Raw genomic sequence first — 24,696 nt, 5'->3', positions numbered from 1 at the left:
CGGGGGCATTAAGCTGGGTTGAGAGGGTCTTTCTTTAGGAAGAAAGGTATATAGCCAATCATACACTGGTTCAGTCACAGAGCTAAAGCGACTGTGGGGCTGGCATTGTGCCCTGAGAGATGTGCAGGAAGGCTTCAAAGGCTACATATGTGATCCTAGCCCATTGGGTTGCTCATGGGGTGGGGAATGGTCTGATTATTCTTTTCCATCTAATCCTCAGCTGGCATGTGCAGTTATTGCCATGGTTACCTCTGGTCTATGCTGTGGCCTGACTCAGTCCCTGTGTGTGTGTGTGTGTGTGTGTGTGTGTGTGTGTATGCACGCACTTGCTTCTCCCACTCCCCCAGTTCCACATTTAGCTGCTTTACAGAAAAAGGAGAGTATTAGGTTATTTTTAGAAGAAAAGATATGTTTTTCTCTCTTCAAAGACCTATCTGAGGCACACAGTACAGAAGATTTTGTAATCTATGCTTGAATTCAGCAGAAAGCCTCCATCCACCACTACTTTTGTTTGACTTGACAGGAGGTTAACATCAAGCTATGTCAGAACTCGGTGTTTCTGAGCCTTGGGAAGCTTCCGCCATGTTTTGTTCCCATGATGGAGTTTTTTCTTAGAGTGTGACGTTCCTTTGGGACTGTGGCCTGGATTGGAGAGAAGCCTAGGCCCAAGAGTAGTCGAGGGCTGGAGGGTTACTCCACCTAAAGGATCATCCTCCAGGGGATGGGAGAGCTGTTCCCTGGAGTCTCTCTGAGGGACTGGTGGTGGCTCACTAGGTGCTGTTGTTGGCCAAGGTTCTACCAAGACCGTCGGGGGGTTCAAGTTTGAAGCAGACCTGGAAAAGGATGACCCCTGCAAAAGTTACTTTCAAAAGAAGTGTAAGCAAACCCAGATAAGAAAGAAGTAGCCTGGGGAAGTGAGTAATCTTTGAATAAATAGTAACTACATTCTGGCAGGGTCTAGATCTGTGATTTCCCTGGTGAGGAAAACCCCTCCACAGACGCCTAGCTAGCAACTTATCTGTAAGGTAATGATTAGAGAACTAGTTGCCTGAAAGAAACACTGAGAGATTCTTCTAAATACAGAGTTACATAGCTAGTGTAAGTCAGAGGAAGGGCTTGAGCCCAGTCTTCTGGACCCCAAATACAGCTCTCTATCCACTATACCACACTGCCACTCTTGCAAAAATGAAGATGAAAAGATGAAAATGAAAAAATTTATATTTCACATAAAAATTAGCAAAGAATAGCAATTTTGATTAGTCATATGAGGGGGGCAGAGGAAATGGAAGGGGAAGGTCAGAAGGATGACACTGGTTTTCTGGATATTTATTTTGGAAGGTTAGGCTCATGGACTTGAAATTTTCAAATTCTAAGTTCTAATCTCTATTTGTTTCACCTTTCATTTTTGTTGTTGCTGTTGAGTCATTTTTCAGTCATGTCTAATTCTTCATGACCCCATTTGGAGTTTTCTTGGATATTGGAGTGGTTTACCATTTTCTTCTCCGGCTCATTTTTACATATGAGGAAACTGAGGCAGATAGGTTTAAGTGACTTGCCCAGGATCACACAGCTAGGAAGTGTCTGAAGCTGGATTTGAACTCAGGATGATGAGTCTTCCTGAACCCAGGCAAAGTGCTCTGTGTGCTACCCCTTCCCCTTCAGTAGAGTGTGACAAACCTGGGGCCCAGGGAAATCCCCAAACAGAAGACTCTCTACATGGGTTCCCATTGCTGATGTTCTTAACAACTCATACTATCAGCATCTGCAAAGGGTTTCTTCCCTAAAGACTCCAGATTTTGAATCATTTTCCTATTCATTCTTCCTAAGAAATCCTTCTTCCCCATCTCAACCTGGGTGATCAGCTATTTTGAAGTGCGTGATTATTAGATTACAGTTGAGGCAACTGGGTACTATGGAAAGAACACTGACTGTATATGAGAGGCTCTGGGTTCAAATCTTCCTATCTCCCTGTTGGGATAGTTTGTCTTATTTCCAGTACTGGGCCCAGCCTGAGCTCTCTCAGTTGCTTAGTTCCCTTAACTGAGTTCCTGAAGAAGTCTGGTCTTTTCTGTGTCTAAGCCCTGGGCTTGAGGCAACAGCTGTTCTCCTATAATGATTGAAATGACGCCACCTACTAGAGACTTGCTGTGGAAAAGCTCCACCATGAGGAAAATGCCTCAGAGGCATTGTGGCTTTTCCTTGGCGTCAGGAAATGACGTTTGCTCATGGGTGCTGTCTACCAAGGCTACCAGCCAATCAACTTGAGGAGCCTCCTATGGTCTGGGAGGAGAAAGGAAGGAGGAAAGGGAGCCTGCGAAGAGAGCGCGGGCCCTTTTGGCTTCCGGACTTGATGGTGGTGGCGGCAGAGGACTTCACAGGAAATTTGAGGAAAGATAGGAATGCCAGACTGTTAGAATTCTGTTCTCAATCTTTTTCTTTCTATTTTCCAATAAACCCTTAAAAACCTAAACTCGTTTTATCAGTGATTTTTAGTCAGTTTCCCCCAAACTGGGGGAACAGATTAGAATCCACATTTAGAATCTTAAATTACACACTCCCTACAGTCTCCCATCCAATATCGGAGCCTGGATTCTGATCATACAATCATAAATCAATCTAGGGCCATCAGGACCTCAGAGGTCATCTAGTTCAATCTCTGGTTTTTGCAGAAGAGGTGAACTGGCTTGTCCAACATCACATAGGCCATAAGCATCAGAGGAAGATTTGAACTCAGGTCTCCTGACTCTGGAGCTGGGATAATTCTAGCATCTCTGCCTCATGCAGCCTCCCCTCATTTCAGAAATCCCCTGAATAATCCTCTCCTCCCTACTTACCAACTAGCCAGACCTCACTCAAGCCTCCTGAGCTGAGCTGGCTCTTGAAATTTCTTTAGCCTACTGTCTACTGCAGGTCCAGGCTCCAAAGTTGTAATCCCATCTTCTCTAAGCAGTTTCAGAGTTCTGCCTTCTTACTCTCACCAAGTCTTCCCTTCCTTGAATATTCTCCTTTGTACACTACAAGCTGACAACTCAATTCAGTTCAACTGAATTCAACTCAACTCGACTGAATTCAACTCGACTCAGTTGAATTCAACTCAACTCAACTCAATTCAATTCAACTCAACTCCACTCAACTCAACTCAATTGAGTTCAGCTCAACTCAATTCAACTGAATTCAATTCCACTCAACTGAATTTAATTCCACTCCACTCAATTTAATTCAACTCAACTGAATTTAACTTAATTCAATTCAACTCAACTCAATTCAGTAAGAATGCCAACAAAGCCCATTATGGGCTGGGCACTCTTTGCTAGGCACTGGGCGTACAAAGATGAAATGAAGACAAATTACTACTGCCAACAAGAAGCTTACCTTCTACTAGGCACTCATTTCTGTGCCACCCCCCCCCCCAATGAAATCAGCACCTAACATCTCAATGACTGGCATCAGCCAGGCTGGAAAAATCCCCCGACCTTCATACAAGCATTAGGAGTGAGGAAAAATAGATTGATTATGTTATGGGGTTGGGACATATCAAGGAATTTGGGACTATTAAAGGACATGGGTCTGGGGTAACTTTCCTTGAGAAGCTAAGCTATCAGGAAGGACACACCTAACAAGTAAGGGAGATAAGCCCATTAGGCATGGCTTCTGCCTGATGGGTGCCAAGGGACGGAGATAACTTCAGAAGTTGGGACCACCACCTCTCATTCAAGCCTTTCCCCACCCCCAAAAGGGAACTTTCCATTGTCAGGTAGTCATCCCATCCAGTTACTCCATCTACCATCTATAAAAGCTTTTGCCATGGGGCAGCTAGGTGGCACAGTGAGTGGATAGAGCACCGACCCTGGAGTCAGGAGGACCTGAGTTCAAATCCAGCCTCAGACACTTGACACTTACTAGCTGTGTGACCCTGGGCAAGTCGCTTAACCCCCATTGCCCCACAAAAACCAAAAACCAAAACAAAATAAAGATTCTTGGTGGGTATTAGAAATGAAAGTAAAAATTAGAATAACAATATAAAAGCTTTTGCCTTTCTCCTGTTGGAGGAGATAAGTATCTCAGAGAACATCTCTGAACCATCTCCCCTTGAGAGAAGTTCTCTCTTAGTCTCCTTTCTCTAATGCCTAAATAAAAGATTATTTTATTCTAATTGGATTTGTGTGTGAGAGGGTGTAATTCTCTTTTTTTTCCCCCCCAGGGCAATGAGGTTTAAGTGACTTGCCCAGGGTCACACAGCTTGTAAGTGTCAAGTGTCTGAGGCTGGATTTGAACTCAGGTCCTCCTGAATCCAGGGCCAGTGCTTTATCCACTGTGCCACCTAGTTGCCCCTAGGTGTAATTCTTTAAAGAGGAATATTTAAGGATCCCCATACCCCCCACAACCGATTTCCCTGTGACAGATTATCCACTGTGGAAAGACTGCTGGATTTGGAGTCAGAAGACCTGGTCAGTCACTCATTACCCATGTGACCTTGAACAAGTTATTAAACCTCCGTGCGCCTCAGTTTCCTGATTTATAAGATGAGATGACTAGACTAAGATGACCTTTAAGGTTCACACCTGCTTGAATGATTGAATGATGGGAATTGTATTTCACTGAAAATAGTTGAAAACATTTCTTCTCAGCAATACAACAGTACAAGATAGTTCCAAAGAACTCATGATAGAAAATGCTCTCCAAATCCAGAAGAAAAAAAAAAGAACTGTGGAATATGGATGCAGATTGAACCATACTATTTCTTTTATTTTTGGTGCTGTTGTTTTTCTTTTTTGAGGTTTTTCCTTTTTGCTCTGATTCTTCTCTTATAACATGATTAATGCAGAAATATGTTTAATGTTATTGTACATATATGTACATATATTGCACATATATTGTACATACATATGTCTTGGGGAGGGGAGGAGGGAGGGGAGCGAGGGAGAAAAATTTGAAACTAGAAATCTTATAAAAACAAATGTTGGGGGGCAGCTAGGTGGCGCAATGGATAAAGCACCCACCCTGGATTCAGGAGTACCTGAGTTCAAATCCGGCCTCAGACACTTGACACTTACTAGCTGTGTGACCCTGGGCAAGTCACTTAACCCCCATTGCCCTGCAAACCCCCCCAAAAAACAAAAAACAAAAAAACCCAAATGTTGTAGGAGAAGCTAGGTGGCGAGGGGCAGCTAGGTGGTGCAGTGAATAGAGTACTGGCCCTGGATTCAGGAGGAACTGAGTTTAAATCTGATCTCAGACCCCTGACACTTACTAGCTGTGTGACCCTGGGCAAATCACTTAACCCCAATTGCCTCAGCACCTCCCCCCAAATGTTGAAAACTATCTCTATATGTAACTGGAAAATAACAAAATACTTTTATAATTAAAAAAAAAGAAAATAAGGGGCAGCTAGGTGGTGCAGTGGATAGAGCACCGGCCCTGGAGTCAGGAGTACCTGAGTTCAAATCTGGCCTCAGACACTTAACACTTACTAGCTGTGTGACCCTGGGCAAGTCACTTAACCCCAATTGCCTCACTAAAAAACAAAACAAAACAAAAACAAAAACAACAACAAAAAAGAAAATAGTTGAAAAGGGATTTAAAATTGCTGTGTAAATGTTGAAAACAGCAACATAACAAAGAGATTAAAGGAAGCAAAAGAAATAGAGAGGTACCATGGAATAGTGGATAGAGTGCTGGCCTTGGAGCCAGGAAAATCTGGGTTCAAATTGTTATGGGGTTGGGACATATAAAGGAATTTGAGACTATTAAAGTTTAAACTGGCTAGCTAAATTAAAGGACTTGGGTCTGGGGCAACTCTCCTTGAGAGGCTAAGCTATCAGGATGGACACACCTAACAAGTAAGGGAGATAAGCCCATTAGGTGTGGCTTCTGCCTGATGGGTGCCAAGGGACAGAGATAACTCCAGAAGTCCTCATTCAAGCCTTTCCCGACACCCCACAGGGAACTTTCCATTGTCAGGTGGTCATCTAATCTGTCCAACCCATCTACCATCTATAAAAGCTTTTGCTTTTCTCCTGTTCGAGGAGATAGGTATCTCAGAGAATTATGTCTCTAACCTATCTCCCCTTGAGAGAACTCTCTTAGTCTTTTTCTCTTGCACCTAAATCAAAGGTTATTCTATTTTAATTGGATTTGTGTATGAGAGGGTGTAATTCTTTAAAGAGGAATTCCTAAGGACACCCGCACCCCCACCCCTACCCCCACCCCCGATTTCCCCCCTGACAAAATCTTGCCTTAGAGGCTTACTAGCAGTGTGACCCTGGGCAACATCTCTCAGCTTCAGCTTTCACGTCTATAAAATGGAGAGGGGTAGATGCGATGACCTTGAGGTCTCTTATCTGATGATAGTGCTGATGGCAATACTACTAATAACATTAATATTAATAATATTAATAACTGATATGGGGGCAGCTAGGTGGCACAGTGGATAAAGCACTAGCCCTGGATTCAGGAGGACCTGAGTTCAAATCTGGCCTCAGACACTTGACACTTACTAGCTGTGTGACCCCGGGCAAGTCACTTAACCCTCATTGCCCTGCAAAAAAACAAAAACAAAAAAACAAAACAAAATAACTGATATATCATTATAATGACTGACAATGGACTTGGAGGAGGGATGAGAAAATATGCAGAAGTGGGGGGGCTGTAAGGGCGGGGCAATGAGTATGTAATGTTGTATATACTACGCCTGGATGTCAGAAACAGTTAATGTCTTGGTTAGTTTCTTTCCTGTTTTTTTCATCTTTGTTAACGGAAGGATGGCTTGTTGGATAGGAGAGGGGGAAGGAATGTGTTAAAAAATTAATATGATAGAAAAACAAAGAACATCAATAAAAATAATGTTAAAAAGTCAAGCCTAACATACATCATCTCATTTGATCCTCATAACTCTGCGAGGCAGGTGCTATTATTATCTCCATTTTATAGAAGAGAAAACTGGAGATCAGCATCTAGGGTCACACAGCTAGGAAGTAGTCCAAAGTGGGATTAGAACTCAGTTCTTCCAGACTCCAAGTCCCAAACTCTATCCCTTACAGAATCCAATGAATATTATTGAATACAGAGTATTATTCTACAAGGTCCAGAGGGACCTGACTTTGGAGAAGAGAGAAAAAGAAGCTGCTTAAATGCCCTCTTCCCCCCTCCCACCAAAAGCAGTCTCCTACTTCCCTCCAACAGCTACACCGCCCCGCCCCCCCCCCCCCCCCCCCCCCGCCAAACTTCTAGGCCCAGGACTGATTTATTTGGGTTTTTCAAATGTCCTTCTTCGTTGCTCAATCGCTTGGTATTGGGATCACATATTTATTCCCTCTCACAGTCTCAACATCTGTCTATTTTTGTTGTTGTTTTCTTTGGTGAAACCTGCCGGGAAAGAGAGCCCAGCTCGGGAAAGAAAGGCAGCCCCCTCCCTCTTTCCGCCCACTCTCTTGGACCCCCCAGCTGAGGGCTTCTCTGCCCTAGGTCCACTCCTCAAGTGGTCAGGGATGTGCCTGGCTCTCTGTGGCCGTGGCCAAAGAACCCTGAGCCAATGGTTGGAGGTGAGAGGTTTAGGAAGCTGGGGAGGGCAGGGCAGGGAAGGCAGGGCAGATCTGCCCAGCTCAGCTCTGGGTTTACCTTGGAAGCAGCCATCACCGCTGCCGTGGCTGCGACGTTCAGCCCCCGCTTCCCAAAGTGCACAAGGGCATCATAGCTCCGGTCTTTGGCTTGGACCAGGCAGTCATCAATTTCCTGTGAAACAAAAGACACACTGAGCTGAGTGTTAAATCCTTTCTCCTCCCCCTCCACCCCCACTTCTCAGGGGCTGTGCCATAGCCTGGACTGGAGTCCTGGCCGGGATAGGGGAAATAATGCTGGATCTGAAGCCAGATGACCTGGCTCTGTGGCTCACCAGCCATCACCTGGCATCCCTAGACCTCAGTTTCCTGCTCTGTAAAATAGGTTTGCAGTTTCATATGCAACCATCTTAATTTATTTTTTTGGGGGGGGTTTACTGTTATGGAAATGCTTGTTTTATTCCCTGAATTGAAATTAAAACAAAATAGATTGAGCTTCATCCTAAATCCTATAATTTATGCCCCTTTGTTCAATTCAATTGGGCAAGCACTCATTAAGCACCTGCTGTGTACCAGGCACTGTGGTAGGTGCTGGGAGTAGAAATACAAAAATGAAACAGCCCTGCCCTCAAGCAGCTTCTAGTCTACTAGAGGCAGAACAACTGGTACAGAGAAAACTAGATAGAAACTAGATACAAAATAATACATTGTGTTCATGTCTGTAAATAGATTATCCGTTGGTGGTGTAATCACCAACCTACATTCCAGTAGAATGGCAGCTCCCAGGGGCAGGGTCTGGGGTTATTTTTTTTATTGCATTGTAGGGGTTAGATAGATAGATAGATGATATATAGATATGTAGATAGATACATACATGCATACATACATATATACATAGATGGATGGATGGAGATAGGTGTAGATATATATAGAGAGATAGATATGGATATAGAAATATATAAAGTCAACAGATGTGTGTTTTTGTATATACATACATACATATGCATATGTATGTATATATACGTACACACACACATATATATGTTGAAATGAATTGAATTTGGAGTGTGAAGGAAAGAAAATGGCAGAAGAGGGACAGAAGTAGGAGTGTGCTGGTAAATGGTCAATGAGGGGCTGTCAGGGGGTGGGGGTGAGAGAATGTATGCATGACATGCTTTTAAGTTAAACCTGCATTATTAACATTTTTTTCCATAACTTTCTTAAGTCTAAATAATCAATCAAAGAATTAAGCCTCCATGTGTACCATCTGTCCATTTCCAAAGTGTAAATGATCACATGGGAAATGTAATAATCAGCTGACTCTCTCCCTTCTGGATAGGGGTGTTTTAAATGAGCAGCCAGGAGCCAAACACACAAAACAAACAAACATCTCTATGCAACACTGACAAATTACGAGGCAGTTGTCTCCAATTTTCCAACAAGGCAGATCTCAGGGAGGTCCATGGACTTGGACAGGAAAGAAAATTACAACTTTATTTTCATTAGCCTATAAGTGAAATGTAGCGGCTTCTTCACTTATGATTTCTTTAAAAATTATCCTGAGAGGGGGCAGCTAGGTGGCGCAGTGGATAGAGCACCGGCCCTGGAGTCAGGAGTACCTGAGTTCAAATCTGGCCTCAGACACTTAACACTTACTAGCTGTGTGACCCTGGGCAAGTCACTTAACCCCAATTGCCTCGCTAAAAAACAAACAAACAAACAAATTATCCTGAGAGGGGGCAGCTAGGTGGCACAGTGGATAAAGCACCAACCCTGGATTCAGGAGAACTGAGTTCAAATACAGCCTCAGACACTTGACACTTACTAGCGGCATGATCCTGGGCAATTCACTTAACTCTCATTGCCCCACAAAAAAACAAAACAAACAAACAAACAAAACAACAAAAAAATTATCCTGAGAAAGGGTCCCCAGGCTTTACCAGATTGCCAAAGGGTTCCATGAAACCAGAAAGATGAAGAATCCCTCTTCTGGAGATTGGCAACCTACAGAGGTAAGTGGTCTGTTTTTGTTTGTTTATTTAAGAGTTAAAGAATCTTCCTCCACCTCCTCGTACTAGTAACTAGCATTTAGATAGTGCTTTAGGTTTCCAAACCTCTTTCCAAATATCTCATTTGATCCTCACAACTCTAGGAGGGAGATGTTATTGTTAACCCCATTTTACAGATGAGGAAAATCAGGCTAAGAGAGGTTAAGTGACTTGCCCAGGGTCACCCACCTAGTAAGTGTCTGAGGCCAGATTTCACCTCTGGTCTTCCTGACTCCAAGCACAGATCTCTATCCACTGCACCACCAGGCTATTCTTTGGGGAAACAAACATTTATTATGCACCTAACTATATGCCAGTCACTGTGCTAAGCACTTTACAAAAGTAACCTCATTTGACAAAGTTGAACTCAGGTCTTCCTGACTCCAAGTCCAACACTCTATCCCCTGCCTTAAAGTCAGAGGTGGTGTTGGGGGGTGGGGTTTGAGTCATTTCAATCTCTTCATGATCCCATTTGGGTTTTCCTAGCAAAAATACTGGAATGGTTGGCTTGTCATTTCCTTTTCCAGCTCATTTTACAGATGAGGAAACTGAGGCAAACAGGGGTAAGTGATTTGCCCAGGGTCACACAGCTAGTAACTGTCTGAGGCTAGATTTGAACTCATGAAAAGGAGTCTTCCTTCCAAGCCCAGTGCTCTGTGCACTATGGTACCACCTAGCAGCCCTAGAGTCAGAGGACCTGGGTTCAAATCTCACCTCTAGCTAAATGATCATGGGCAAGTCTGTTAACCTCCTTGAGCTTGCGACTTCATCTCTAAATTGGAGGACATGGACTAGAGATCTCTAAGGTCGCTTCTAGCTCAAAGTCTATGATGTCCAATGATGTTAGTTCAAGACAGGTCAGAAGAACTCCTGGACTGGGGAGGAGGGGAGGTTAGGGAGAGCCAAAGGAGGGGGAGCCACCTCGAGGGGGTAGGTTGGTGGTCAGAGAAGCTCTTGCAGGACCCTTTCACTGTAACATCAGTATTTCTCCAATGTATTTCGTTCTTCTCTCCACTTTACCCCCCACTACCCCATCATGGGCCTCTTACAAGAAGGAAAACTGGGGGTAGGAAGGGCATGGGGTGGGGGGGCACCACAATTACCTTTTCTTTTGATGATAGCGTAGGATGCACAAACTTCCTGTAGAGGAGGCTGGAGCCCTTTGTGTAAGGAGACAGCAACCAGGCCACGAAGGCTATTTTTAGTTCATAATAGAAGGGGAACCTGGAGATGGTTAAGAAAAGAGGCATTCTGTTAAAAAGCCATCTCTGGCATCCTCTGTCCTGTCCCTCCCACGGGGAGGGCAGGGGAAGCTCCCAGCGCAGACACAAGATCAATCTGCAGACTGCATCTTCCCACCTCTCTCCTGCCACCCCTGACTTCCCTTTTCTTTCAGATCCCTTGGAAATGCTTTGCAATCAAAACTCAAGAGATCTTCCTTCAGAGCAAGTCTCACATTGTCTCCCTGATGGCTGGGGTTTCCCTGATGAAAAGCTGGCTCCGAACCACCTTCCCAGCCTGATTTCACACGATTTCCCCATCAGGCACTCTAGTCTGTGGCCAATGCCACAAGGACTTTCCCCATGAAGCCCTCTATAACTGGGACACAGTATGTCCATGAATTTACTCAATCCTTTCCCCCATGCCCAGATCAAGACAGGTCTTCATCCAGTAAAAATCCACCCTCGATTCCTCCTCTCTATTCTGATCTTCCTTCAAGGCTTGCCTCTGGGACCACCCCCTCCAGGAGGTCTTCCCTGATTCCCTCCAAGTGGTCATGCTCTCATTCTCCTTTAATGACCTTGAATTTATGTGGTCTGGTCCCAATAGAATGTAAGTTTATCCTGGAGGCCGGGACTGTTCTGATCCATCCTTTGTGGCTGCCAAAGTACGGGTCTGCCCGTGACTCTCATGGACTTCAGACTGAGCACAGCTCCCTCAGTCTCGGTGAGCTGAGCAGAACTGTCTCCATCACCTGTTAAGCATTACTGCTGTTGTTTGGCCTTTATTCTCAAAGAGGACCATGACGTCGGGGTGATGTCATGACTTGCAGTGAATTGGGTGTAAGTGAGGAGGGCTGTGAAGGCTCGCCAGCTTCACTCTCTCCTCCAGGGCCATCCAGGATGACCAGAGGGGGCCCTGGATGCAGTGGGAGACCTTGGCCCTTTTAAGCTAAGGCCTTTCACAGGTCTCATTAGCTTGCCAATGAAAAGACCTTCTCCCTGAGCTCCCTGCCCCAGTGGCCCCTCCACAAGAACATCCTGAGTGGTTCTGTGTAGAAGCTGTTCTGGGCCACTTCAAAGATTCCCGGATTTCAGCAATAGGTTTGGCCAAGGTACATTATCTAATCAGCCAGCTCTTGGAACATCCCTTCCCAATTTCCTTTTGCCTGAAGCCTCCCCACTTCTTTATGGTTTAAGCTTTGTCCTTTCATCCTTTGGGGGGAGTCTCTACTGCCTGGGTGGGGATTCCTTACTGGTGAGTTCAATAAACCCCAAGACAAGTTCGATACTCTGAGGTCTGCTTATACAATGGCTTCCTGTTGCTCCCAGGATAACACTTTTTAAATCCTTCACAACTGGATTCTAGCTTACTTTCCAGTCTCATTATACATCATTCCCCTTCCTGCAACCAGGTGGCTCAGTACATAGAGTGCTGGGCCTACAGTCAGGAAGACCTGAGTTTAAATCTGGCCTCAGCCACTTACAAGATGTATGACCATGGGCAAGTCACTTCACTTTTGCCTCAGTTTCCTCAGCTCTAAAATTGCTGTTGTTCAGTTGTGTCTGACTCTATGTGAGACAAAATCCACAGGGGTTTTTTTTGACAGAGATACTGAAGGGGTTTTCCATTTCCTTCTCCAGTGTGTCCCCATTTTACAGATGAAGAACTGAGGGACTTGCCCAGGGTCACACAGCTAATGTAATACAGTAAGTGCCTAATAAATGCTTAATTGACTGAGCTTTGTTTCTGTATTTCTAGTGTCTTTAATTTGTTGGATTGAATTAAATTGAGGCAGCATGGAATAATGGAAAGACAGGTTCAAATTCCTGGCTATACCACTCACTACCTATGTTAGATTCTGTGTGCCTCGGTTTCCTCATCTGTGAAATGGAGGGGATAGACTAGAGGGCCTCTAATATTCCTTCCAGTTCTTTTTTTTTCCTGGGCAATGAGGGTTAAGTGACTTGCCCAGGGTCACAAAGCTAGTAAATGTCAAGTGTCTGAGGCTGGATTTGAATTCAGGTCCTCCTGAATCCAGGGCTGGTGCTTTATCCACTGTGCCACCTAGCTGCCCCTCCCTTCCAGTTCTAAAGCTATGATTGTATGAATGAGATCCATGTTCTTTTATGTAGGTTAGAACCAACAGCTATCCAGATCCTCTCTGTTGTGATCTGCAGTCAGAAACCACATATTCATACACATACATACATACTCATACATGCCAACACACAGATACTACAAACAGCACACTCACATACATTCACACATAGCATACCCTCACACACACCATATACACAACAAATATACTTACACACATGTACACATCTACAACATATCTATGCATTGTAAAGAATTAATTGTTATTTGAGGTTTTTATGCCTTGGTGTGCACTGGCCTGGGGCTCCACAAACCGCACAGTGTTCCACTCACTGGTTGTAGCTGTTGCCATGGCTCTGGCACCTCACATCATCACCACTCGCCGATGCCTACATGAGCCTGGCAAAATTATAATGATTGGAAACCTAGTGAGGGCAGTCATGTGACTGTCAGAGCGGCCAGACAATTGGTTGGGGGCTGTGTGGGGTTTCTGGGAATGGGGAGAATTCGGCATTCTAGCTGGAAGGCGACAGGAGCGGGGCTGTGTATTCTCAGCTGATTCCTGGTCAGTGGTATTTTTTCAGGTTGTATAATTTCCTTTCCTTTGATCCTACTGATCCTGTTTGCATTTTTTTTTAAGTTCGTTCTTGTTAAAATAAATCCTGTTCTGTTTTGAGAGAGGCTGCCGGTCTCCTTCTTTGCCCCAATATTGTGGTGAGCCACTTAGCTAACACTTCCCAATTAAAAATTGGTCCCCACAGCACCATATACAAACACCACACACACAATACATACATTCTTACTCACATATCTAAACACACAACGCACATCATGTGACATGGGCTTAGGATAAATCAGAAGAAGTTTCTCCTGTGAGAAGCAAAACCAAAGATGACCAGACAACAGGACAGACATATGGAGGAATCAAGGGACTATTAAAGTTTACATTGACTAACTAGATATCAGGACAGACACACCTAAGAAGTAAGGGGAGATAAAATTCTATAGCAGGAAAGTCAGTTAGGTGTGGCTACTACCTGACCAGAGCTAGGAAACAGAGATAACCCCGAGGTCAGGACCATCATTTCAAATCGAAAAATCCCCCTGACTCTCAGGAATATGACAAGCATCCAAGCTCCCCCCCCCCCCCCTCCAAGGAACTTTCCTTTTTCAGGTGATCACCCTATCTACTCTCTATAAAGCTTTTGCCCTCCTTCTGTTCTGGGAGGAGGATGTTTCTAAATCACCTTCTACCCCCGGGGTGAAGTCTTTAACTTGGTAACTTTCTCTAGTGTCAAATAAAAGACCATTTTAATTCTAATTGAACTGTGTTAAAGAGTGTAATTCTTCACAGAGGAATACCTAAGGACCCTCACCTTTTCCCCTGTGACACCTTGCATAACATACAAACACACAAACATAACTACATACTCACACACATACACACATACAACACATACAGACTATACACATACCATATACAAACACAACACACACAATACATACATACTAACACACTCAAACATCACACTCACTCAGACAGTGCATACACACATACTCACATATCCAAACACACAATGAACACCATGCAAAACGTATAACATACATACTCACACATCACACACATACATACTCACATACTTCACACACCACATACACTTCCCCCCCCCCAACACACTCCTCTTTTCTCTCTCTCCAAGAACACCAAGGTGAAAACCCCAAGGCACCCCTGCCAGGGAAGAGATCTGGCTTGGAAATAAAGCCCCCCTCCATATAGACTCCTTGTCTAACCCACCACAAAAAAAACATCAAGGTCAGGAGAAGTGCCTCTGAAGAGAAAACCCTGCCTCTGGGCACTGCCAGCCCAACTGTTCCAGGTAACAGTTTGCTATTCTTTCAGCCATGGGAGAGATGTGCAGGCAGATAGACAACAGCTGATCTGAACAGTCAGGGCCACAGAGGGGAAGTTTCCAGGGATGAAGTAACAAAGAACCTGAGCCTCCCAAGGCAAGCCCATCCCTCAGTTTAAGGACTGAGCTTAAGTTGCCAATGGCCTTTGCCCAGGCCCACCACCTCCAAGAAACCAGGAAGCCAAGGATGACACAGATAACAGCTCCCCACTCCCTCTTCCTAGCAAGGTCAGAGCTAGAACAATCCTTGGAGGTCAATTAATTCCACCACCTCCATCTCCCCATTTTATAGATAAGGAAACTGAGGCTCAGAGGAACTAAGTGATCTCCTATAAGTGGAAGAGATAGGATTTGAACCCTTGTCTTCTTACTCTGAATCTGGTGCTCTCTCCAGAAAGATTATGAATCATTGCTCCAAATACTTTGCTGATTTTCAAAAATACCCTGAGATTCCACTGCCTCCTTGCATTTTGAGCAGGCTCCCCATGTCCAGTGGTTTACACACTCACCCTTCCAGAATGAGGAAGCTTTATTTTTAATTATGAGACATTCCTAGTGCCAATAAGAGGCAAGAGATGTCAGCTTTTCAGAGGACATCTAGACCCAGTGCTGGAGGGGCTAAGGAAAGATAGGCACATGGATACACAGTTGGTGGAGTGCAAATGAGTTTATCCATCCCGGAAAGCAATTTGCAATTATGAAGGAAGGAATGATAGAAATAAGCATTTATTGAGCACCTACTATGTGCTGGGCATTGTGCTAAGGGCTTTACAAATGTTCTCTCATTTGATCCTCATAACAACCCTGGAAGGTATTATGAGCTCCCTTTTAGAGGTGAGGAAACTGAAACAGACAGAGGTCAAGTGCTTTTCCCAGCTCACATTTGAGGCCAACTCATGCCTTCTATCGACTGATGGCTTTTCCTCAGTAGTTACTGAAGTATGCACCTACTCTGACCTAGTGCTGCTGCTCTTGTCATTTGTCCTTTGTTCTAGAAGAGGACTATGGAATTGGGGGGATTCATGACTTGCATAAACTGGATTTAAGTAGGGGCAGCTAGGTGGCACAGTGGATAGAACACTGGCCCTGGATTCAGGAGGACCTGAGTTCAAATCTAGCCTCAGACACTTGACATTTCCTAGCTGTGTAACCCTGGGCAAGTCACTTAACCCCAATTGCCTCCCCCCTCCCCCCAAATGAATTGGATTTAAGTGAGGGAGGGCAGTGCAAGGTCACAAACCTCACTCTCTCCTTCAGAGCCATTTGGGTCCAGTGGCAAGGTATAGATCAGAACAACTGGAGATGGCCTCTGATGTTTAAGGGAATGAGGAGTTAAGTGACTTGCCCAGCGTCACACAGCTAGTGAGTGTCTGAGGTCAAATTTGAACTCAGATCCTCCCAACTTCAGGGCCAGTGCTCTATTCAGCTGCCCACCTAGTGATTATCTCCAACAGACAGACATCCCAAAGAGCTCAAAGAGGAAATGGGCCCATACATACAAAAATATTTCTAGCAGCTCTTTCTGAAGTAGCAAAACCCTGGAAACTGAGGGAGTCCCTATCAATTGGGGAATGGCTGAACATTATGGTGTATGAATGTAAAGGCATACTACTGTACTATAAGAAATGACAAAAGGCAGAATGAAGTGAGCAGAGCCCGGAGAACAATTTCTACCATAACAAAGAGTAAAGACAAACAACTTTGAAGGTCTTAAGAATGGGCAGCTAGGTGGTGCAGTGGATAAAGCACCAGCTCTGGATTCAGGAGGACCTGAATTCAAATTCAGTCTCAGACACTTGACACTTATTAGCTATGTGACCCTGGGCAAGCAAGTCACTTAACCCTCATTGCCCCGGAAAAAGAGAGAGAGAGAGAGAGAGAGAGAGAGAGAGAGAAAGTCTTAAGAACTCGGATCAATGTGGTGACCAGCCCTGATTCCCAAAGACTGAACATGAAGCCTGCTCCCCACATCCCCCCAGCAGGAAGATGGATTCAGGGGGCAGAGACACGGGTTTCTTGGACATGGTCAATGAAGTGATCTGTTTTGCCTGACCATATATATATATATTTGTTACAAGGGTTTTAAAAAAATTGTTTATTTGATTGTTTATTTATGTTGTTTAATTGTTTAATGTGTATTTGTTACAAGTTTTTAAAAAAATTCTTTGTGATTGTTTGTTTATGTGTTTATTGTTGTATTGTATATCTGTTACAAGGGTTTGGTTTTTCTTCCTTATTTTCCCCAATGGGGATGAGGGGAGCAGAGAGGAAGAGAAAATCAGTTTTTGTTCATTGAATAAAAATTGATTAAAAAAAAAAAAGGACATTTCTCCTATTTCATCCTCTCCCACCTCAAGTGTTGTGAAGACTTTGGGCAGATCTGATTCTGTCTTAGTTTTCAGAACTTAGGAAAAAGCCAGTGTTTCCATAGTCCACTTGGAAACTCAAGCCCAGTCCTCAGGTAGAGGTAATAAGAGGATCCAGGGCCTCTCTCCAACACAAGAGTGAATCCTTCCTTGCAGCAAAAAATAACAAACAAAAACATCCAGTACTGTGACCATATCTGAAAAGGTATGCAACGTTCTGTCCTAGTAGACCCTCACCTCTCTGACACAGGGGAGAGAGGGGCTGACATCTATATGTCCCCAAGTGGGACTGAAATATAAGGCAAGGAAGAACCTTGGTGGAAATAGACTGTCTTGGAAGCAAAGTTGTCTGAGACCAGAACCACAGACTTGAATTTCGTTGTTTCTCAGCACCCTGGAAGAACTTCACACAGAGGCTGCTGGGTAAGAGTCGCTGTATTGTCATGCAGGGTAGGGGGCACTGGACGTGGAACCGAGTAAACGTGGGTTCAAAGTTCACCTCAGACGTGTACTAGCTATGTGACCTTGAGCAAGTCAAGGGCAAATGAGTGCCTCAGTTTCATCCCCTGTAAAATGATGGGGTTAGACCTGAGGTCCTTTCCATCTCTTAGTCCATAAGCCTATGTTTGGTCCAATGTCCTCTTCCTTCCCTCTCCCAAACTTCCCAGCAGCACGATCAATGTTTGCTTCTGGTGTTACCAGAAAAATGTTCTTAATCACCACTCCTCCCCATTCCCCCATTGGAGCCATCACTCACCAGCAAAGAAAGATATCCGTGAATGTCTCTGCTGTTGTAAAAAGTGCAAATATAATCCAGTACATCATCCATTTTACCTGTCGGGAGAGAAAACAACCAGTCTGATGAGAAGAGGAGGGAAGGACTTGTCCAACCTCCCACAGCGTCAGGCCAGCCATAAGCTCAAGCAGTCTTCCAGGCTAAGATCGGCTCCCCCTTCCTATTCCTCACACTCCTCTCTAAAGGCAGATCTGGGTCTGTCTTGGTTTGCAGTGCCTAGGAAAAAAAAACCTAGCGTGTTTCCATAGTCCACTTGGAAACCTAGGTGGAAGCTGGGGAGAATTGAGATTACAGGACCTCATGCCTGGGCTTGACAACATTCCTGGAACCCCTGCAGACTCCCAGGAGGAACCCTAGGCCCAGAGCCGGGGTGCTAACCTACAATCAAAGTAACCAGGTTGAACTGCTGACTGGTACATTGGCCTCACTGCAGGGGCCCTTGTGGACAGAACTGGGACACCTCTTCTCTCAGATGCTGGACTTGGCTCCCCAACCTCTCATACCTGGTTCCTTTTATCCTTATAAATCAGACCCTTAACCCTACAACTTTCTACAAAGGAGTTCCAAGATTTTCACTGCCTTAGAGGGGAAGGGTCTGAAAATATTTTAATAGGTTCCTTTAATGGTGTCTCTTCCTCCTGTTCCCCACCCCTCCTGCCCTGGTCCAAATACATCTTATACATGTCTATGGACTGAAGAAATTGGAATCAGGAAGACCTGCTTTTTAATATCACATCTGGTGCTTCCTATAGAACCAGGTACATAATCTACCCTTTCAGAGCCTGCTTCCTCATCTGTAAAAAGAGGATGTTACTTAGTAACATGTTACTCAAAAGAGTAACTAAGTGTAATTAACATCTCATGACTGTGAGAAGCAACAGGGTGTAATAGAGGGTACTAGAGTTGTAGTCAGAAGGACCTGAGTTCAAATCCTGATGCTTTTCCTTACTAAGCTTACTAACTTACTTGTTCTATGACCCTAAGCAAGTCATTTAACTCTGCTGGGCCTTGGTTTTCTCATCTATATGAGGATAACAATAATTCCTACATTACAGGGTTACTGTGAGGAACAAATGAATTAATGTAAGTACAAACCTTAAAGTACTATGTAAATGTAACTTTATTTAGAAATCTTTGATGGTATTAGGTGGTCTTTAGGATAAAATTTAAATGCCTCAGTTTGGTATTCAGTGCCTTCCACAATCCAATCCTGGTCTATTTTTCTAGTTTTATCCCCTATAGCAGGGTGGTACAGTGGCTAAAAAGCATCCTTGCAGTCAGGAAGACCTGGATTCAAATTCAGCATCAGACATTTACTAGCTTTGTGACTCTGTTCAAGTCACTTAACTTCTGTCTACCTCAGTTTCCTGGTCCATAAAATGGGGATAATAAGAGCACCTACCTTGCAGGGTTCTTGTGTGCATCAAATGAGAATACATTTGTAAAGCATAAAGCACTATATGAATTCTATTATCATTATTATTACTACTCCCTCAAGAAGCAGCATGTTAAGTGGATAAAGAACTGGGCTTGGAGTCAAGAAAATCTGGATTCAAATTCTGTCTCAGATGCTATATGACTCTGGACAAATCACTTAGCTTCTCTGAGCCTCAGTCTCCCCATGTGTAAAGTAAGGAGTTTAAAACTTCTAAGGTTGGGGCAGCTAGGTGGTGCAGTGGATAAAGCACCGGCCCTGGATTCAGGAGGACCTGAGTTCAAAGCTGGCCTCAGACACTTGACACTAGCTGTGCGACCATGGGCAAGTCACTTAACCCTCACTGCCCTGCAAAAAAACAAAAACAAAAACAAAAAACTTCTAAGGTCAGGGCAGCTAGGTGGCGCAGTGGATAGAGCACTGGCCCTGGAGTCAGGAGTACCTGAGTTCAAATCCAGCCTCAGACACTTAACACTTATTAGCTGTGTGACCCTGGGCAAGTCACTTAACCCCAATTGCCTCACTAAAAAAAAACCCCAAAAACTTCTAAGGTTCTTTCCAGCTCTAAACTGGACACCTTCTTGCCTCTGATCATGCCATCCCTTTCACCAGGGATGCCCACTCCCCTTACATCACCATTTATTAAAACCCATCCTTCAATGCCCCTCTTCAAAGTTCATTTCTTCACGAGGCCTTCCCTGTTCAGCAGGAAGGCCTCTGTTTTCTTTTGAACTCCAATGGATCTACATGTGGTAGGAAGGGTGATTTGGGGAAATGGGCCACAGATATATTTGCTGCTTCATTTTAATTCTTGGGATCTACCTTTAATTATACTCTAAGTAAATATCCCTTTCACATTATGGTCATGTATGTGGAACTGGCTGGTGGAGATTCAGAAGGAAAATGGTGGCTTATGAGCAAAAGATTATGACATTAGATACCTACAGGAAGCTTTTGGGGTGCTATGTTTGCCTTTCCCTTTGGGGATTGGGGAAAGCTTTAATTTATTTAGTGAGGCAATTGGGGTTAAGTGACTTGCCCAGGGTCACACAGCTAGTAAGTGTTAGGTGTCTGAGGCCGGATTTGAACTCAGGTCCTGACTCCAGGGCCAGTGCTCTATCCACTGCACCACCTAGCTGCCCCAGGGAAAGATTTTATTGATGTCTTTCACCTTTCTAGCAGATTGATTTCCAAATATGTCCCCACTTTCCCCATCATCAAACTTTCCATTGTAACATTAAAAAATGTTTTTAACTTAAAACAACAGTTCAATAAAGTCAACCAAAGCATCAGTGGTGCTTGACAGCACACACAAAATTCCATACTCATGGAGGTCTCATGCCTCCAGTTAATGAATCAGCATGTATTAAGGTCCTACTATGTGCCAGGCACTGAGCTAAGTGCTGGGGATATAAAAAGAGGCAAAAGATAGTCCCTGCCCTCAAGAAGCTTACAGTCTAATGGGAGAGACAACGTGCAAACAAATATATTAAAAAGCAATCTTTATACAGGCTAAATCAGAAAGAATTAACAGAAGGAAGACACTAGAAGTAAAAGGGGTTGGGGATGGAGGGAAAAGAATTCTCTCTTCCAGGGCCAAACTTGGTCATTATAATCACATATTATTCAATTTGTTAGGTGACTTTTTTTTTTTTGCTTGACAATGAAGATTAAATGACTTGCCCAGGGTCATACAGCTAGTAAGTGTCAAGTGTCTGATCCGGATTTGAACTCAGGTCCTCCTGAATCCAGGGCCAGTGCTTTATCCACCTAGCTACCCCCTATTCAATTTGTTGTATTGAATTTCCCCCTTCTTTTACATTGTGGTAGGCTTTGTGGATGGTATTTTTCTAGTTTTGCTTACTTCATTCTGCATCAGTTCACATAATTCTTCCCAGGTTTCTCAGAATTTCTTATGTTCATCATATCGAACAGCATAGCAATAATCCAGTCAATCACCATGAATTTATTAAGTGCTTACTATGTATTAGGCACTTTGCTAAGCACTGGAGATAAATGAAAAAAGCAAAGCCAGTCCCTGCCTTCAGGTAACTTACATTCTAATGGGGGAGAAAACATGTATAGAAATAAACAAATACAAGAAACGTGCAAAGTAGAAGCCAGATAACCTCAGAAGAGAAACCCCAAGTCACTGAGGGAAGGGGGAGCCAGGAAAGGCCTTCCATAGAAGGGGGAATTGGAGATGAGTCATGTCCATTACATTTACAAACCACAATTAGTTTTACTATTGCCCAAATCATGGGCACTCATTTTATGTCTACTTCCTTGCTACCACAAAACTCCTGCTTTTCATCTTTGAATATGTATGGAGAATTTCTCTCTGTCTCTGACCTTATTCAAATATGTGTTATTTAATCTTTTTTTTTTTTAAGCCCAAAGACACTTTCCATGTGCTACTTTGAATGTGCATTATTGGTGGACTTGACTTTCCCCTCCTATCGGACTGTTGATTCTTGAAGGGGAAGATGGTCTTATTCTTCTCTGTACTCCTATAGCACCAAGCCTAAGGCCTCCCATGACTGTATGGCTGGAGTGCAGCTACATCAGGAGTCAGAAAAACCTGGATTCCAATCCTGTCTCTTACTAGTTGTGTGACTGTGGGCAAGTCACTTAACTCACCTCTCTGCAGCTGGTTCCTCACCTAAAAATGGAAGCAGCTAGGTGGTTCAATGGATAGAAACCTGGGGGCCTGGAGTCAGAAGGACCTGAGTTCAAATCTGGCCTCATACACTTACTAACTGCATGATCCTGGGCAAGTCACTTAACTCTGTTTGCCTCAGTTTCCTTATCTGTGAAATGAGCTAGATAAGGAAATGGCAAATCACTAGAGTATCTCTGCCAAGAAAACCCCAAGGACAGTATTGGCATGCTGCAGTCCAAAGAGTCATAAAGAGTCAAACACGATTGAACAACAACAGCAAAAAAGGCATAATGAATAGGGTGTGGGACTTGGGGATCAGGAAGACCTGAGTTCAAATCCTGCTTCAGATCCTTGCTATCTGTGTCACTCTAGGCAAGTCACTTAACCTCTCTGTTCCTCGGTTTGTTTACTCATCTGTAAAATAGGAGTAATAATAGCAACTACCTTACAGGGTAGTAAAAATCAAGGGAGTTAATATGTATAAAACACTTTGTAAACCTTAAAGCACTATATAAACACTACCTATTGTTGCCGTTGTTGCTGTTATTATTATTATTAAAAGGGGAATGATGAAATATGCAATATGGCTTCCCAAGGTTGCTAGGAGACGCCAATAAAATAAGATATCTCCCACTTTCGCAAACCTTAAGATACTGATTACACACATAGAGATATTACTACAGGATATTAAAATGTACTCAAGGATAGGTACCTACTCTTACTCTAAAGTCTAGAATCTGAATGGTAAAATGGGTGGAGCATTGGGCCTGAAATCAGGAAGATCTGAGTTGAAATTCGGTACTTCCTAGCTGTGTGACCCTGGGCAAGTCACTTCACCCTGTTTGTCTCAGTTTCCTCATCTGTAAAATGAGCTGGAGAAGGAAATGACAAACCACTCCAGCATCTTTGCCAAGAAAACGCCAAATGGGGTCATGGAGAGTCGGTCGCCAGTGTGAGCTCGGGAAGTAGTTGTTATGTGAACAAATGAGCATCAAGGAAATTACTCAGCAGTTAAGCCGAGCATTCCTTCCCAGGGAGGATGAGACCCTTTGGAAAAAGTCAGGAGATGTGGACGTTGCAAACACCAGGGACAGCGTCAGCTCAGGGACACAGCAGGCAGCATCGCTAATGAAGGGGTGACTTAGCTAATAATGGCCCAAATGTCAGCCCTCATGAAAAGGACATCATTTAATAGGCCTCTGCGTCCCCAATTACTGACTCACTCGGCAGGGCTCTGGGTGAGATGTCACACGCTTACAATCGATGCCTGCGGCTGATGGCAAAGACGCCAGGCCCGGCTCATTCTTTAGCCACCAACCTGGGGAAATGGATGAGGCAAGGGTATGGGGAGAGAGGTGGGGGGGTGGGGGTGGGAGGGCGCAGGGAGGGGCGGGGCAGACACTGGCCAATGAGGACCCAGGTCTAAGGAGCAGGCGTTGTTGTTCAGTCCTCTTGTGACCCTCTTTGGGGTTTTCTTGGCAGAGATACTAAGAAAGGTTTGCCATTTCCTCTTCCAGTTCATTTTACAGATAAGGAAACTGAGGCAAACAGGGTGAAGTGACCTGCCCAGAGTCACGCAGCTAGCAAGTGTCTGAGGTCGGATTTGAACTTGGGTCTTCCTGACTCCAAGTCTGCGCTATCCACAGCATCACCTAGCTACTCCCTTAAGGAGCAGATCCCCCCCCCCCAACACACTGGCACAGATTTACCCAGGTGGCAGGTATCCCAGGATCAAAGACAGAGCCAGAATGCTGGGCCAAGGACCTTGGATTTTATTCCATAGACCAGGGGTGCTTAAGCTGAGGGCTTAAAACTTGTTTTTAAAAATATTTTGATAACTGTATTTGAGTTTAAGCTGTTTCCTTTGTAATTCTGTTTTTATTTACTTAAAACATTTATGCATTTAAAGCCTTATTTAAATTTTAATGTAATAGTAATTTAACAATGATTTAACATTTTGGTGATGGTATTTCAATATAGTTTCCTTTGTAACTTGTTTTATACGTTTAGAACATTTTTTTTTCTTTAGAATTTAGAATTTTATTTTCTTTCCAAATTACATGTAAAAACAAATTTTGACATCAATTTAAAAAAATTTGTGTTATTTAGAACATTTAATTTTAAATTTGATATTTAGGGGGCAGCTAGGTGGCACAGTGGATAAAGCACCAGCCCTGGGTTCAGGGGGACCTGAGTTCAAATCTGGCCTCAGACACTTGATACTTACTAGCTGTGTGACCCTGGGCAAGTCACTTAACCCTCATTGCCCGCCCCCCTCAATTTTTTTTTATATTTAACATATGTTTAACATTTTAAGTGTTTCAATATAATTCATTTCCTTTTTAATCCTGTGTTTTATTTAATTCATTAAAAATATTATTGAATGCTTAACATTTATTTAATATTTTGATAGCTGTTTCAATGTAGTTGGTTTCCTTTGTAACCCTGTGTATTTTATTCTATGCATTTAAAAACAGTTCTGAGAAGGGGTCCATGGGCTTCCACAGACTATCATCAAAGGGGGCCATCACACAGAAAAGACCAGGAGCTCCTGCTACATACGGTGGAACGCCCCCAGGTTTTTAAACAGGAAGGTGATCTA

At 43.8% G+C, this 24,696-nt stretch overlaps 1 protein-coding gene across 2 annotated transcripts in view; it reads right to left on the bottom strand.

Annotated features, from left to right (window-relative positions):
• The window catches only part of REEP1 (receptor accessory protein 1), a 159,667-nt gene that overhangs the window by 52,524 nt on the left and 82,447 nt on the right, over positions 1–24,696 (bottom strand). For both annotated transcript variants that reach the window (XM_043983683.1, XM_043983682.1), the window contains exons 3-5: positions 17,959–18,035; positions 10,708–10,828; positions 7,618–7,731 (exon numbers count right to left, since the gene is read on the bottom strand). In XM_043983683.1, coding sequence (XP_043839618.1) covers positions 7,618–7,731; positions 10,708–10,828; positions 17,959–18,035 — 312 coding nt within the window. The remainder of the gene's footprint in view (positions 1–7,617; positions 7,732–10,707; positions 10,829–17,958; positions 18,036–24,696) is intronic.

Source organism: Dromiciops gliroides, chromosome 2 (genome assembly GCF_019393635.1).
Source record: "Dromiciops gliroides isolate mDroGli1 chromosome 2, mDroGli1.pri, whole genome shotgun sequence".
NCBI classification, from domain to species: Eukaryota; Metazoa; Chordata; class Mammalia; order Microbiotheria; family Microbiotheriidae; genus Dromiciops; species Dromiciops gliroides.
Note: the sequence above shows the minus strand (reverse complement) of the source record. Positions and strands in the feature narration are given on the sequence as shown.